Raw genomic sequence first — 12,955 nt, 5'->3', positions numbered from 1 at the left:
TCTCTCTCTCTGTCTCTGCTGAGAACCTGGCATACACCCATCCCTGTCATTCCTGGGACGCAATCAGCTAACCCTTTTTTGTGAACTTACCAGACACGAATCTTATTTAACCACACACCACTGGAGCTCACTCCCAAACTCATGCACACTTGTCCAATAACAAGAACAAGTCTGATTGCCTTAATTGCCTATGAGAAATTGTTATATGTTGACTGGTGAGAAAATTCCAGCCTGAAATGGTTTGATCAAAAATAAGCGTGGATAGATGAAACAAGCCTGGGGGTATCCAAGCTGAAGTCTCACCCCTCACTCCCTTTTTTTTTTCTTTTTTTTTTTTTTTATGTCTGCAGCTACAACAGCGGAACCTGCGTCGACGGGGATAACTGGTACCGCTGCGAGTGCGCCCCAGGCTTCGCTGGTCCAGACTGTCGGATCAGTGAGTATTAACCCTGCCTCCCTGATCCCTGTTTGAGCCGCAAGTTAGAGTGGGCCCGGGCCGCGGGACCGTTACAGTCGCTCCAAATGGAAGGTCTAGCCGGCCAATTATCTGTGCATTGGGCTGCAGGCCAGGCCGAGCCATTTCGGTGTCACTCCACTGGGCCCTGCTGCTGTCCCTGGGGGAAACCGGCTTAGCAGGCCAACAGCTAATCAGCCATGCTCTCTGACACTGATTACACAGATTGTTTTCCCTCTTAAAGGCTTTCAGATGGCCACATTCTTTCCCATTGCAAACCCTTTGTTCTGCTAAGTCCAGCCTTTAGCTCCTGCATACCTGCTAATGATGCTGCCTTTAATAAAGCTGCATGGGGCAAGAACGTCTAGGGCTGATTTAAAGCATGTTTGCTTGTTTTTTATTAACTGGTATGTATGTGTATGTACTGTTCGAATGACACATGACCTCAGTGAATTTGGCCCTAGGAATTAGATTTGTGTGCCGACTGCTTAACCTAATATTTGTGTGCTGTCTGGCTGCGCTCTTTATTCCAAAAGGGAGCCATTACTTACCTGTCGCTCTTCTCTTCTGTGACAGATATTAATGAGTGCCAGTCCTCTCCATGTGCCTTTGGCTCCACCTGTGTGGATGAGATAAATGGATATCGCTGCCTTTGTCCACCAGACAGGACTGGTCACCACTGTCAAGAAGGTACGAATCTTCACAAGATGATAAATGTGGATGTTATCGACATAACAAACACACTATCTGTGATATATTTCTAATGTTGTGGTTGTATTGTGTATAGTGACAAGAAAACCATGCTCTGTTAATGGACACGTCATGCCTGATGGAGTCAAATGGGACGAGGACTGCAACACTTGCCACTGTACCAATGGGAAAGTTGTGTGCACAAAGGTATGTCTAAACAAACTAACTGCTTGTACACTGAAAGTGAAGCAAGGTGAAGTATTTACGATGGCCCTGTACAGCTGTGAAGCACATGATGTCATTTTTTACTAATGGGAGAAGGCCTCCGGAGAACAAATGCACAATAAATAGTTATAGACTCAAAGGTTCCATGGGTGGGTAAACTACATGGTCTTCAAAGATCTCAGGTAGGGCCATGTTGGGCCACAACAAGACTCCCACACACAGGGCTGTGGATTTGGGAGTGTCAAATTCCATAGAGAGATGATGCAGTTTGTTTTGAAAAGAAACACAATGGCACTGTTAGAAACAGGTGACAGATGCCAATTCAGAATCTCCCGAAGTTACACTGGGTGAAAATTGGGTGATGTACAGTGGAGGGCTGAAGTAGTGCTATCATTATCATGCCTGTCTAACCACCAGGTGAACAATGGTGCCTCACTGATACTGCTCCCCTCGGGTAGAAAATGCATCATGGGGTGAAAATTATCCAGGGTTGTAAGGTACAGGCTACCATGTTAAACACAGTCTGATATGGGAACACAATTATATGTGGGTTTTACCGTACTTTTGCTGTAGCTCGCGTGTTTCATGCGGATTAAAGAAGCATACCCCCTGACATGCAGTGGAGAGAAATGAATCTATACAGAGCCACTATTATCCTTTACTGGGAAAAACCGGTGTCATTGATTAGATTTTTCTAATCTGTTTACAGTCCTGTTTAGGGCTGAATCTTGTGCTACAGACAGATTTCAGTCAGTACCTTTAATATTGTCCAGACATTGGACGCCAGATTCTGGCATTTGATAGTTTCATAATCTTTTTTACTTACTCTTTGAGCAGATTGTTTTTGATTTTAAATTGAAGTTTTGCCAGTTTCGACTACTTTATGTAGGCTGAGTTCTTGTGTGGCTGCTTGCCTTCAACATTTCAGAACATGTTCAAAGTAAGGTTATCAGCAAGAGTACACCCACATTGAAGTCTGTAAGAATGTAATTTGGCATAGCAGTGCTTTAAGCAAAATTAACATGCTCGCATTTTTGCCATTTGTCATAAACAAAAGTATAGGATAAATTGAATCGGTTGGTGCTATGAGGCAATTATCATTTGTCTTGTGGGCAAACAAACCAATGTAGTTGGCTAAAATTATCACTTTTATTTACTTTTTAATATCCTGCGATATAGACACAATTCATGAATTTATAAACAAGACTAGGAGTCTACAGCCATGCTAGTGGCTCTAGAGGCTGTACTTTGGTACAAGTCAGCTAATGTGCTCACAATGACATTGCTAACATGCTAATGTTTAGCAGGTTTTCCATGTTTATGTACAGCTGAGGCTGATGGGAATGGGAAGTTATCACCAACATTATTTAAATTCATCCTGAGGGGGACATGAAATTTAGCAAAAACATTCAATAGTTCAATAGCCTCATGGTGGCCCTAGGGGGAAAGTCCTAGGGGCTTGATCCTCTGGGAACTGACTGCCTGGACAAAATTTCAATACATTCAGTAGTTTTGAGATACTTCAGTCCGGACCAAAGCAATGGAGCTATCGTGGCTTGAAAAAATCCTAATCAACCCTCGTCCTGTTCATGTTTGTTTAATTTAAACAAAAGTCTGACATTATCTCAACACTGTTTCCCCCCTGTCATGTTTTCTCCAGATGTGGTGTGGCCCTGCGTCATGCCAGCTGGGTGCCAAAGGCCGAGGCAGGTGCCCATCAGGCCAGAGCTGCATCCCCATCAAGGAGGGCCACTGCTTTGTGAAGTCCTGCCTCGGCCTCGGCGAGTGCTGGCGCTCCAACCCTCCCCCGCCTCCCACCAAATGCCACCCCAGCTCCAGTTACCAGGACAACAGCTGCGCCAACATCACCTTCACCTTCAACAAGGAGAGCATGCCTCGAGTGAGTTACCTAGGCATCAAGGAAGGAGAGATTGAATTAAAGGGTTTTGGGGTCATTTTTCATGCCTCTCCTCTAGCACCACTCTTAAATGAATGGGAGCAGCAAAGTGTGAAAGATCAGGTTTTCAGAAGTGCTCAACCATCCCTCCTGGGCAGAAGATTTTCTTGTCTAAGACTCTTGAACAATTCACTCATTTATTTAAATGTGTTCCAGGAAGGAACAAAAACGAGGGGATATTTCTCTTTTCTCTCCCTGCTTTTTGTTTACTGCATCCAAGTTTTGGTGTTCTTGAGAATCAGACATTCACGACTTTGCGACTCATGCCAATCCCCTCTTAACCCGACCGCAATGCAAGATTAATTTCAGGATCATATGGATTTGAGCTGAACAGGACCACTGGCGACTCTGTCACCACATAGGATCATCACTCGCCAGTTCCCTAACAAGCATGACAGCAGATAGTGACAAGCATATGAGCCTGTGGTCTTTAATCTAAATGAGGTGGATCCCAACCAGATAGCATGTTGAACCTACTGCCAATGCAGGCCTAGCTCTTCCTTTTTCTTCTTGATTGCCCTCTATTTTTCCATGTGCATTAACATTTGCCTCATTTCTTCTTCATATCCAGAGCTTGACTGTGGAGGATGTGTGTAAGCAGCTGAGGCGCTTGTACGTAGTGAAGAATTTCTCCTTGGAGCATTCTGTGTCCATAACCTGTGACCCCTCATTCTCAGCCAGCAATGAGATCCACGTCTGCATCGTAAGTACCTCCTCCCACTCCCAGTCTGCCATATGTTTGTCTGCCTCTATTAATGCATACTCAAAGAAAAATCCCCTCTGATTTATAGCCTGCAGCATGCATTCTTAGCAGCATTAAGACATGTTCTAATGGGATATGTGATGGATTTAGCTGTGGTTGTATTGTGTCATCAGTTGACAGCAAGTAAACACGATCAATGGCAGATTTTAAACCTCACTTTCTTCTTCCCACTTGTAGTCTACTGAGGACCATCGCTTGGACCGGAGCCCAATTAAAGAGATCACAGACAGGATAATCGACCTGGTTAGCAAACGCAACGGGAACAATAGCATTATCACCGCCATCGCAGAGGTGCGCGTGCCAAGCCCCAGCAAAACTGGTATGAACTGCCTCCAAACTTTTTTTCTTGCCAGTAAAGCTTTTAAGACTTGCACACACTTGCATGTGTAGAAATGGGTGGGAGGATTTTTTTTACATTTTATTTTTGTTCCACTTTTTTTTCTTTAAAAAAACACAAAGATCTGATGAGAAAGAGCCAGGCCCTGAATATGACAGCAATTAGAGCACCAAAGATGAACGTACATGTGTGAAAAATAATTCTAACCTCCCACATAACTCGGCCCGCCCAGGTCTACCATCTCATGGCAGTTGTAATGGAGCTTAACAAGAATTTAGGCAGCATTTCGATGGAAAAAGCAGAGCTGCTTGGCTACGTGGCTTTAGATTGGCTCGTACTGTGACAAGTAAGACTCCCACATGTGTCCACCATTCATCAACACAGTGACAGCAGACTGCCGCCACGGCCAAATAGAAGCAGCCTTCCCCCCCTGTTCAGAGCTCAGAGGTCAGGTTGCACTGGCAAAAGCACGCTAATGATTTAGTAGCCTTGATGTAGTAGTATAATAAAACCTTTTGTGTATTGTTTAACTGGGACTTTTTTTTTTTTTTTTTACATTTGTGGGGTCTCTTTGACCTGTGATTGTCTCCTTTTCTTCCATCAGACTACCTAGTGCCCCTCCTCAGCTCCATCTTCATTGTCATCTGGGTCCTCGTGCTGGTCTCAGTTTTTCTGTGGTGCATGCGCCGCCGGCGGAAACAGAGCAACCACAACGGAACGGCGGCCACCGGCTCCGAGGACAACACAACGAACAACGTGCGGGAGCAGCTTAACCAGATCAAGAACCCTATAGAGAAGCACGTGGGCCTCACGGTGGCAATCAAAGACTACGAAAACAAGAACTCCATCATTGCCAAAATAAGGACAAATCATCCCGAGGGGGATGAGGACGACAAGGAGAGGCACTTACAGAAGGGCCGCTTTGCCAAACAGCCAGCATACACACTGGTGGAGAGGGACGAGAAGACGCCCATCTCCAATCCCAACTCCACATCCAAAAATCCTAATTGGACTAATAAACAGGACAACAGAGACTTGGAGACAGCAAACAGCATAAACAGGATGGACTACATTGTATAGCAGACAGCTGTGTTGCTGTGCAACCAAGCCTTATACCTTCACACCCCGGTGGTGGGTGGAACGGGGAGCTTTGGCATGTGTAGTTAGTAAACTGTCGTGTCAGTCGTGACCCCACAGTATTTTCAGATATTCCCCGTGTTAATTTAAGTTTTGACAAGCTGGCTTACACTGGCAGTGACAGTTGCTTTGGTTGGCTGGAAACACAAGGCACTGGTATACATTTCACTGTAGAACTAGTTTGCAAAAGTGTCCTCCTCTGCATTTCATTTCCCTGTTTTTTTTTTGTTTTTTTTTTTTTTTAAATTGAGTGGACACATGGAAGGGGCTCCTGATGTAATTGTTGTACAATGACTAAAACTACCCGACGTGTTCAACACTAGAGCTAATTATTTTTAGTACGTGTTTGAATTCTTTCTAGTTCCGTTTGGAGAAAGTGCCTTTTCCGCTTTAGACTTCAGCAACTGTCAAATGAGAAAAAAAGATCAACTTTATTATTTATTTTATTTTTGGGGGGCTGAGGGATGGGGAGGGAAGGGTTCAATGTCAGCAGTTGCTGCCAATATGAAGAATTTATGTGTCGATTTAGAACATGTAGATATGTACATTTTTTTTTATTAATCATTGTGTATATTTGATTTATTAACTTAATAATCAAGAGCCTTAAGATATCATTCCTTTTTATTTATATGTTCTGTCTAGTTTGAAGGTTTTGATAGCTGTGGAAGCCTACCATTTCTTTCAATGACTTTTTTTTTCAACACATTTTGTAAAAGCCAAATTTCAAAGAAGACAAAGGATAGGCACTTTTTGCCTGAAAGAGAGACTTTTTCTTTTGTTTTTCCACACATTTGACATTTCATTATTTGTTGCCAGGACCTTGATTGAAGGCAAGTGAGGTTAGGACAACAAAAGATCACGGCTGCTGCGAGGAATGGACATGGTGGCAGACATATTGCTTGCCACTAATGGATTAATACTTAAGGGAACAAAAATCCTTTAGCAGCTTCAGTTTAACCCATTGACACATTTTAAAAGGCTGTCAAAATCCACCAACTTGCAAGGCAAGTCACATCAATATGACACGCCAGAATTCCCATCTGCTTTAGTCAGCATAATATCATAAGCTAGACCATGAGTACTTGAACAGTAGGGGGGCAATGGGAACACTGTAGAATCAGATGAAAACACTGCCTTACTTGGCAAGAATCTGCTTTTGTTTCTGTGCACATTTGTTTCTTTTTAAAAATGAGGCTCTTAAAGACAAACATGTTTTATCTCATTTGTTAACCCTTTGAGATCATGGCAACATTTTGTCCTATTTTTGACTTTGTGTTATGAACTTGAGAATTATGTGTTGATCTGGCAATATATTTTTGAAAGTCATATTTATTAAATATTTTGTATGAAAAGAGAATTAAAGTTGTCTTTGTTCTGGAGAGCGAGTGAGGAGTCTGTCTGTGATGCATCAAGCCAAACATGTCAGAGCATATGAAAGGTTTCTCATGCAGCTGGCGTGGGAACGGCTGCTGGAGAGACATCATAGACTTGAGCAAGGTCTCTGTCCAAATGTGTTTACAGCTAATTGCGTTGTAGCAAGCCATCGTTGTATTAAGTCAATCCTGGAGACAAAAATATCCTCACTCCTCATGATCCTTAGACAATGTTGCCCTTGTTGGTCCGGTTTAAGTAGCAGGCTTAACTAAAACCTTTCAAACCAGGCCTGAGAAGCCTAAGTTGTAGAGTTGAACTGATTTTAAGACTTGGATCTGCAAAATCCTGTTTTGAAAGGATTAATACCAAAACAAGAGATTATCAACACCTCTTGAGAGTTACCTTAAACATACTGGGACTTAAAACAGTAAGGTCACTTTCACTAATCCACCATATTGTCTCCGTCTTGATAAGAATCATCTAATACTGACAGAGAATGGGAACGGAGAAGGACTGGTTTACTGGTAACATCACTGTTGTTGGACAGACTTCCCCTGTCAAACTGCCATGAGCATCGGCCAGGCTTGACTGTGTGAGCAAAACAATAGCAGAGATCTACATGTTATTTCATGCTGGCTGCTTCCCGAAGTTATCAGCCTATTTGCATTTCCACAAAAATCCACAGTTTTTTTCTTAGGAAAAACAAATTTATTTATATCACAAAATGTCTTTCCAGCTAAAATAATAAGGCAACATCATGTTATCAAGTGCAATGTCTTGGGCTTTACACGCAGGTAGGAGTGACTATAATTACCCCATGTTGTCTCTTGGCAAGGGCAGGAGCGACGACAGCAGCTACATTTTAACCTGTGATACTGTAGATGTCCTGCTATTTCCAAAGAAAACCACTAATATTTCAATACTGCCCATACACCCATACATTTTTGGTTTAAATTCAATGATAAAAGCTCCATAATACCCTCAAATTTAAATATACATTTCAGGTGCTTAGCAACTAAGTATTGAGCAAATTGTATATGAATGAAATCTAACTACAACAGTACATTTTTGAGAATAGGGTGATGAAATAAATCTGGAAACAGCAATCAATCACAGCAGAGCTTCAGCGGGGAAACTGGACAGTTTTCAGACACGTAGGAGCCAGTATTTCAGACTGAAAGCCATGACGTACTGCATGGCTCCTGCCTGTCTGAAATCCCCAATCTTTAACACAAAACCAAATCTAAACTCCAATTAAAGGTTTTTGACTTTCATTTGCGAGCCTCTCTTGACCACCACTACTTATGGGTGGAGGCAAAGTCTGTTTCAAGTATTTGACAAAGTGTAACTCAAACACTCATGTATCAATTGCTATAATATGTTTAGCATTTGATCTGTGTGTGTGTGTGTGTGTGTGCACTGTATATACAACACATGTGAAAAGAATAGATAGTGAAGTAAAATGTGACACTAGTACAAATTCATGTCATCTGAGGAGACTGCATGGGGTAAACATGTAGCCTGACACAATATCATCTCTATCTCTGTGGCGTCAGGCATCTTTACTGTAGCTTGTCTCTCCCCCTCAGGACCTCTTCAGTCGTCGTAATCTAGAGGTTCTGGGCACATTTTCACTCCCCTCCTCTTCGAGTGTGGATCTGGAACTAATAGAGGAGCCTGAGGATGCAGGCTTGACAGATAGGCCCCTCAGACTTGCGGCCAGCCTGTTTTGGTTTGTCTGTGCCGTGTTATTGCTTGTGAGGGGGAGCCTCTGGGCCCGTTTCCCTAGAGTAAGCAGCTCTACTTCCAGTGTGGTTTTCTTGCACTCGGAGACTGGGAAAGCCTTGGACTCTGCCTTGGCTTCGACTGGAGGAAAGGGCGGCAGAGGAAGAAGGTCATGCTTGGATGTTTGTGTGGAGCACTTGGTGGAGTTAGTTTGCGTTGTGGCTGGAGGTCTTCCAAGGCACGTCCTCTTGGCCCTCTGTGGGTGAGGGTCTTCCCCTACATCGCTCGACTTGCACCTCTTGCTCTTGCTGTGCTCCTCCTGACTGATTTCATGTTGGCATAAAACTACAGAGGCACCATTTGGGTTGATGCTGTCTGGAGGACTATTCTCAGTCTGCTGCTCCAGGGTCAGACCCTGCTTTCGAGTAGTCACAATCTGAACCACAGCTTCATTTGAGGCACTAGTGAAATGCACCTTGTGGTCTGCCTCTGGGAAGGCCTTCTGTCCAGAGCTGGTCGATATTGGGCTTGATTCTGACTCGCCAGCTGTAAGTCCCCCTGTTTGGTTTTTGAGGCAGGCTCTCTGGTCAATCTGCAGCTCCCCCGTACTGGACCCATAGCGGTCTCGCTGGACACAAGCTTGTTTAGCTCTGAAAAAGTTAAAAGGATAAGAGGATATGAACAGATACTCGAGTGTCCTCTCTGACTGGTGGGGTTGGAAAGTTCTGCATTAGATCATACTTACATCTTTTGAAGCACAGTCTTCTTTGTTTTTGTGAGGCTGTTTAAAGGCTCTTGGGTTTCTCCAGCTCTGGAAAAATATTCCGATCTGCTTTGTTCGCTCAGCTCAGTCTAGAGAGGACAAACAGAATCGGTGTAAACAAAAAATATTATTCCTGGCATTCCCTGGAAAGGTTTGGCTCTACAGCAGACTGCTGTCATTATCTGGCTTTGTTGGAAATGAAAAAAACATTCACTAGACTGTTGTAAAAATGATCATCTAATGAATAAAATTAAAACACAAAATAATCCAATATGATAAACAAATAAACTTTATAGAAATGAATCCTTGTCTGATTCTCATGAATTCAAAATTGTGTTATCGCCTCACTATTTGAACTATGATACAGTACAAGAAGAATGTTTTCTATAATGCCTTTAGAGAAACTTAGTAACCCCAAGTGGTACAAAGAATTAGTCCCCCACTTAAAACTGTCCAAACCAACCACCTCAAAAGGCTTCAGAAAATAATCACCGGTTTGTCATAATGTGACATGTGTTTCATAGTCTCCTCTGTCTGAGGCTTGGAGTGATGCTTGCAGCCGGAGGCAGAATTACTAAACAGCGAAACCATGTTGACAAGTTAAAACAGCGATTAAAGAATGATCAATAATAAGGTGGCAAGGCAGAGGAAAAACACAACCAAGCATGTGGATGGAAAAATGCAAAAATGGGGTGAAGGCATTTCGGAGGACAGGATAAAATAAAAACAAGTTAGTGGAAATAGCCTAATAGTTAGACTGTAGAGGCACTTTCACTGGTTTAAATGCAGACAGTCTCTCTTCACTCTCAAGGAAACTGTATGGTTTCGTGTATTGAGTATGAGTACTTATTTGATTCAAATCTTTACTCTATATGCCACTATACATCTAAGCTTCTGTAAAAAGCACATTCTTAGTTGGCTAAAGTGGTTAACTATGGGTTGAAAGTTCAATACCCACATTCTAAGGGGAACCTCTGAGGCAGAACAAGGAACGGGCCAAAGATTGGATCTCACCAACATGTGCCCTCAACAGGCCACTAATGAAGGTTAATCACAGGTCTTTTCCTTGGCTGACCTCGAACAGACTCTGGATTTATGAGAGAACAAGAGAAGCTGGTGGTAAATTGAGCAGAACTTAAGGGTTGAGAGCCTGTCAATTTATCATTAATTAATTGCATCGAAAAAGTTGGTGGGAGAATATCAGAGTAGCTCCGGCATGAAGCTCTTCATCTGTATGCTGCTTATTTTGGTTAGAGTAACATGCCGGAAACAAACAAAACTGAGACTCTACAGTGCTTTGACCTATCTACATGCTAACATGAGCATGCTATCATGCTCACAATGACAATGCTAACAAGCTCATGTTCAGCAGGCATCATGTTTTCCATGTTCACCATCATTAGCATGTACAGCTGAGGCTGATAAGAGTGTCATTTGTTCATAAATCAAAGTAATGGACAAATTAAAATTTGACCTGATAGGACAAGAGTTAAAGGTCAAGTGTGTAGGATTTAGTTGCATCTAGCAGTGTAGTTGCAGATTGTAACTCCATCGCTTCACCCTACCATTCCAAGCGCAAAGTTGAAGCTATGGAGGCCACAAGAACGTGCAAAAACTCCCCTATCTAGAGTCAGTGTTGGTTTATCCTTTCTGGGCTACTGTAGAAACATGGCAGTACAACATGGCGTACTCCATGGAAGGCAATCCGCGGCGTCTGTAGATAAAAACGGCTCATTGTAAGGTAACGAAAACACGATTCCTTTATACAGGTGATGAAAACATTCAGTATGTGTAGTAGCAGATCTACCATTCAGTACCTACACATTGGAATTCAATGTAGGCTAATAAGGCTGTCACTGGCCTGAGATTAGCGGGGAAGCTTCTGTGCTGATGGTGTTAGTCAGGGGTTCATAAAAGTAATTAGGATTCATCTTCTTGCCACAACAAATGCCTGTACCAAATCTCATGGCAATCCATCTATAGTTAATAGATATTTCAGCCTGCACCAAAGTGGTTGTCCAATTGACTTACTGACAGACTGACAGACTGACATTGACATCCATAGAACCACGCAGCTAACATGGTTAAAAAACAAACAAACTATAGATTATTGCACTGGGAAAATATACCCAGACAGAAGCTAAATCTTTCAAAAGTTCGAGGTTGTGGCCACTATGTTTATTTAATATCAGCCATTTTCAGATCATTACTATTCCATAAACTGGTTGGTAAAATGATCAATGTGCACTCTGAGACAGGGAAAGCCAATGTGGTGAGCTCTGGCATCCACTACTTGCTGTGAACACAGAGAAAAAATCATTAATGTCCTCTCTCCCACATGCCATGATACCAGTGACAACGTATGACCCGACACACAAGGGGGAAGGAGTAATTGTCCCAAGCTGCAAGGGCAAGCTGGGGCATTGTGGCTTTGCACTGGGTGTTGAGACCTAGCAACTGTGCAATGGTCTGTGGTGTGGTGGACGGAATAAAGAGGCCAGACGGAGGGAGGGGAGTGAATAAGGAGGCTGGGCAACAGGGAAGTAGGCGGAGATGACAAGAAACAAGGGACAAGATACTACAGAATGAATACAAGAAAGGGAGAGCGTTTAGAGGGGAGGGCAACAAAAGAAGAGGCACCCCCCAGAGAAATATCGGCTGACCTCAACAGTCTCTCCAGCATGCCCACAAACACAAGAATCCTCACACAGGAAGTTCTCCACAGGCTGCCCTTTGTGTAGAAATGGAGTCATATTCGAGTGTGGGCAGAGGTTCAGTCTTTACTCTCTCTCATATCCAGAGCTACGACTAGCCTTGGATTTGGATTTGAGACAGTGACACATACAAACTTGCATTTGCCTACGCACTCACTCACACACCCACCCCAACAACAACAATTCTGAGAAAGATGTGGGTGCCATCATTTGCATTGTAATGCCTTGATATGTATTCTGAACTGTTTAATATGAATAAGTGCCGTTTGAAAATGAACTTGAAAGAAAAATCAACAAGAAGCCAATGGGAGGTTCTCTGGGAAAGTTTAGTGCCTTTCTGTTCCTGTCGGCACGACTTCAAAAGAGCGAGAGAGAGAAGAGTGAAAGAACAGAGTGATGGAAAGGAAGAAGCATGAAGAGAGGAAGAGATTGGATATACATAGCAAGTAGTAGCAGAAAGACAGAAAAGTCAGACAGAGAAAGAGATGGTGCATGAATTATTATCACCAGGGGTCCAGGGGTTGGACATTCTGTATATAGCAACTAGAGAAGAAAGTAGAGGGATTGAAGATGGAGAGGGGGAGATAAAGAGAGAAAGAGAGAGCGTGAGATGGTGCATGAACAACATAAGAATTATCACAAGCTATGTGGTGAAACAGTAAGTATTGTGTGGGAACTGAGGTGGCCTAATCTTGTACAGAATGATGCAAACTCTCAATAGCTGGAGAGCGTCCCATGAAACAGGAGGGAGGGACGGTGGTAAATAAGAAATTTCTACCCGCCGCCGCCGCCGCCGCCACCGCCACCACCTCTCCC

The 12,955-nt window shown here is 43.1% G+C and overlaps 2 protein-coding genes across 2 annotated transcripts in view; one reads left to right on the top strand and one right to left on the bottom strand.

Moving 5' to 3' along the window:
- Positions 1-6,942, top strand: part of jag1b (jagged canonical Notch ligand 1b) — a 28,402-nt gene extending 21,460 nt beyond the window's left edge. The window contains exons 20-26 of the mRNA XM_035663458.1: positions 351-436; positions 1,031-1,144; positions 1,242-1,351; positions 3,030-3,269; positions 3,898-4,029; positions 4,267-4,408; positions 5,031-6,942. Of these exons, the coding sequence (XP_035519351.1) occupies positions 351-436; positions 1,031-1,144; positions 1,242-1,351; positions 3,030-3,269; positions 3,898-4,029; positions 4,267-4,408; positions 5,031-5,506 (1,300 nt within the window). The 3' untranslated portion in view covers positions 5,507-6,942. The remainder of the gene's footprint in view (positions 1-350; positions 437-1,030; positions 1,145-1,241; positions 1,352-3,029; positions 3,270-3,897; positions 4,030-4,266; positions 4,409-5,030) is intronic.
- A 719-nt stretch (positions 6,943-7,661) lies between these two features.
- slx4ip (SLX4 interacting protein) overlaps positions 7,662-12,955 on the bottom strand; it is a 32,865-nt gene continuing 27,571 nt past the window's right edge. Inside the window, exons 7-8 of the mRNA XM_035664137.1 lie at positions 9,408-9,514; positions 7,662-9,312 (exon numbers count right to left, since the gene is read on the bottom strand). Coding sequence (XP_035520030.1) covers positions 8,523-9,312; positions 9,408-9,514 — 897 coding nt within the window. The 3' untranslated portion in view covers positions 7,662-8,522. The remainder of the gene's footprint in view (positions 9,313-9,407; positions 9,515-12,955) is intronic.

Source organism: Morone saxatilis, unplaced genomic scaffold, assembly GCF_004916995.1.
Source record: "Morone saxatilis isolate NCDOM2014 unplaced genomic scaffold, NCSU_SB_2.0 Contig19, whole genome shotgun sequence".
NCBI classification, from domain to species: domain Eukaryota; kingdom Metazoa; phylum Chordata; class Actinopteri; family Moronidae; genus Morone; species Morone saxatilis.
The sequence above is the reverse complement of the archived record's forward strand: the minus strand, read 5'-3'. Positions and strand labels throughout refer to the sequence as shown.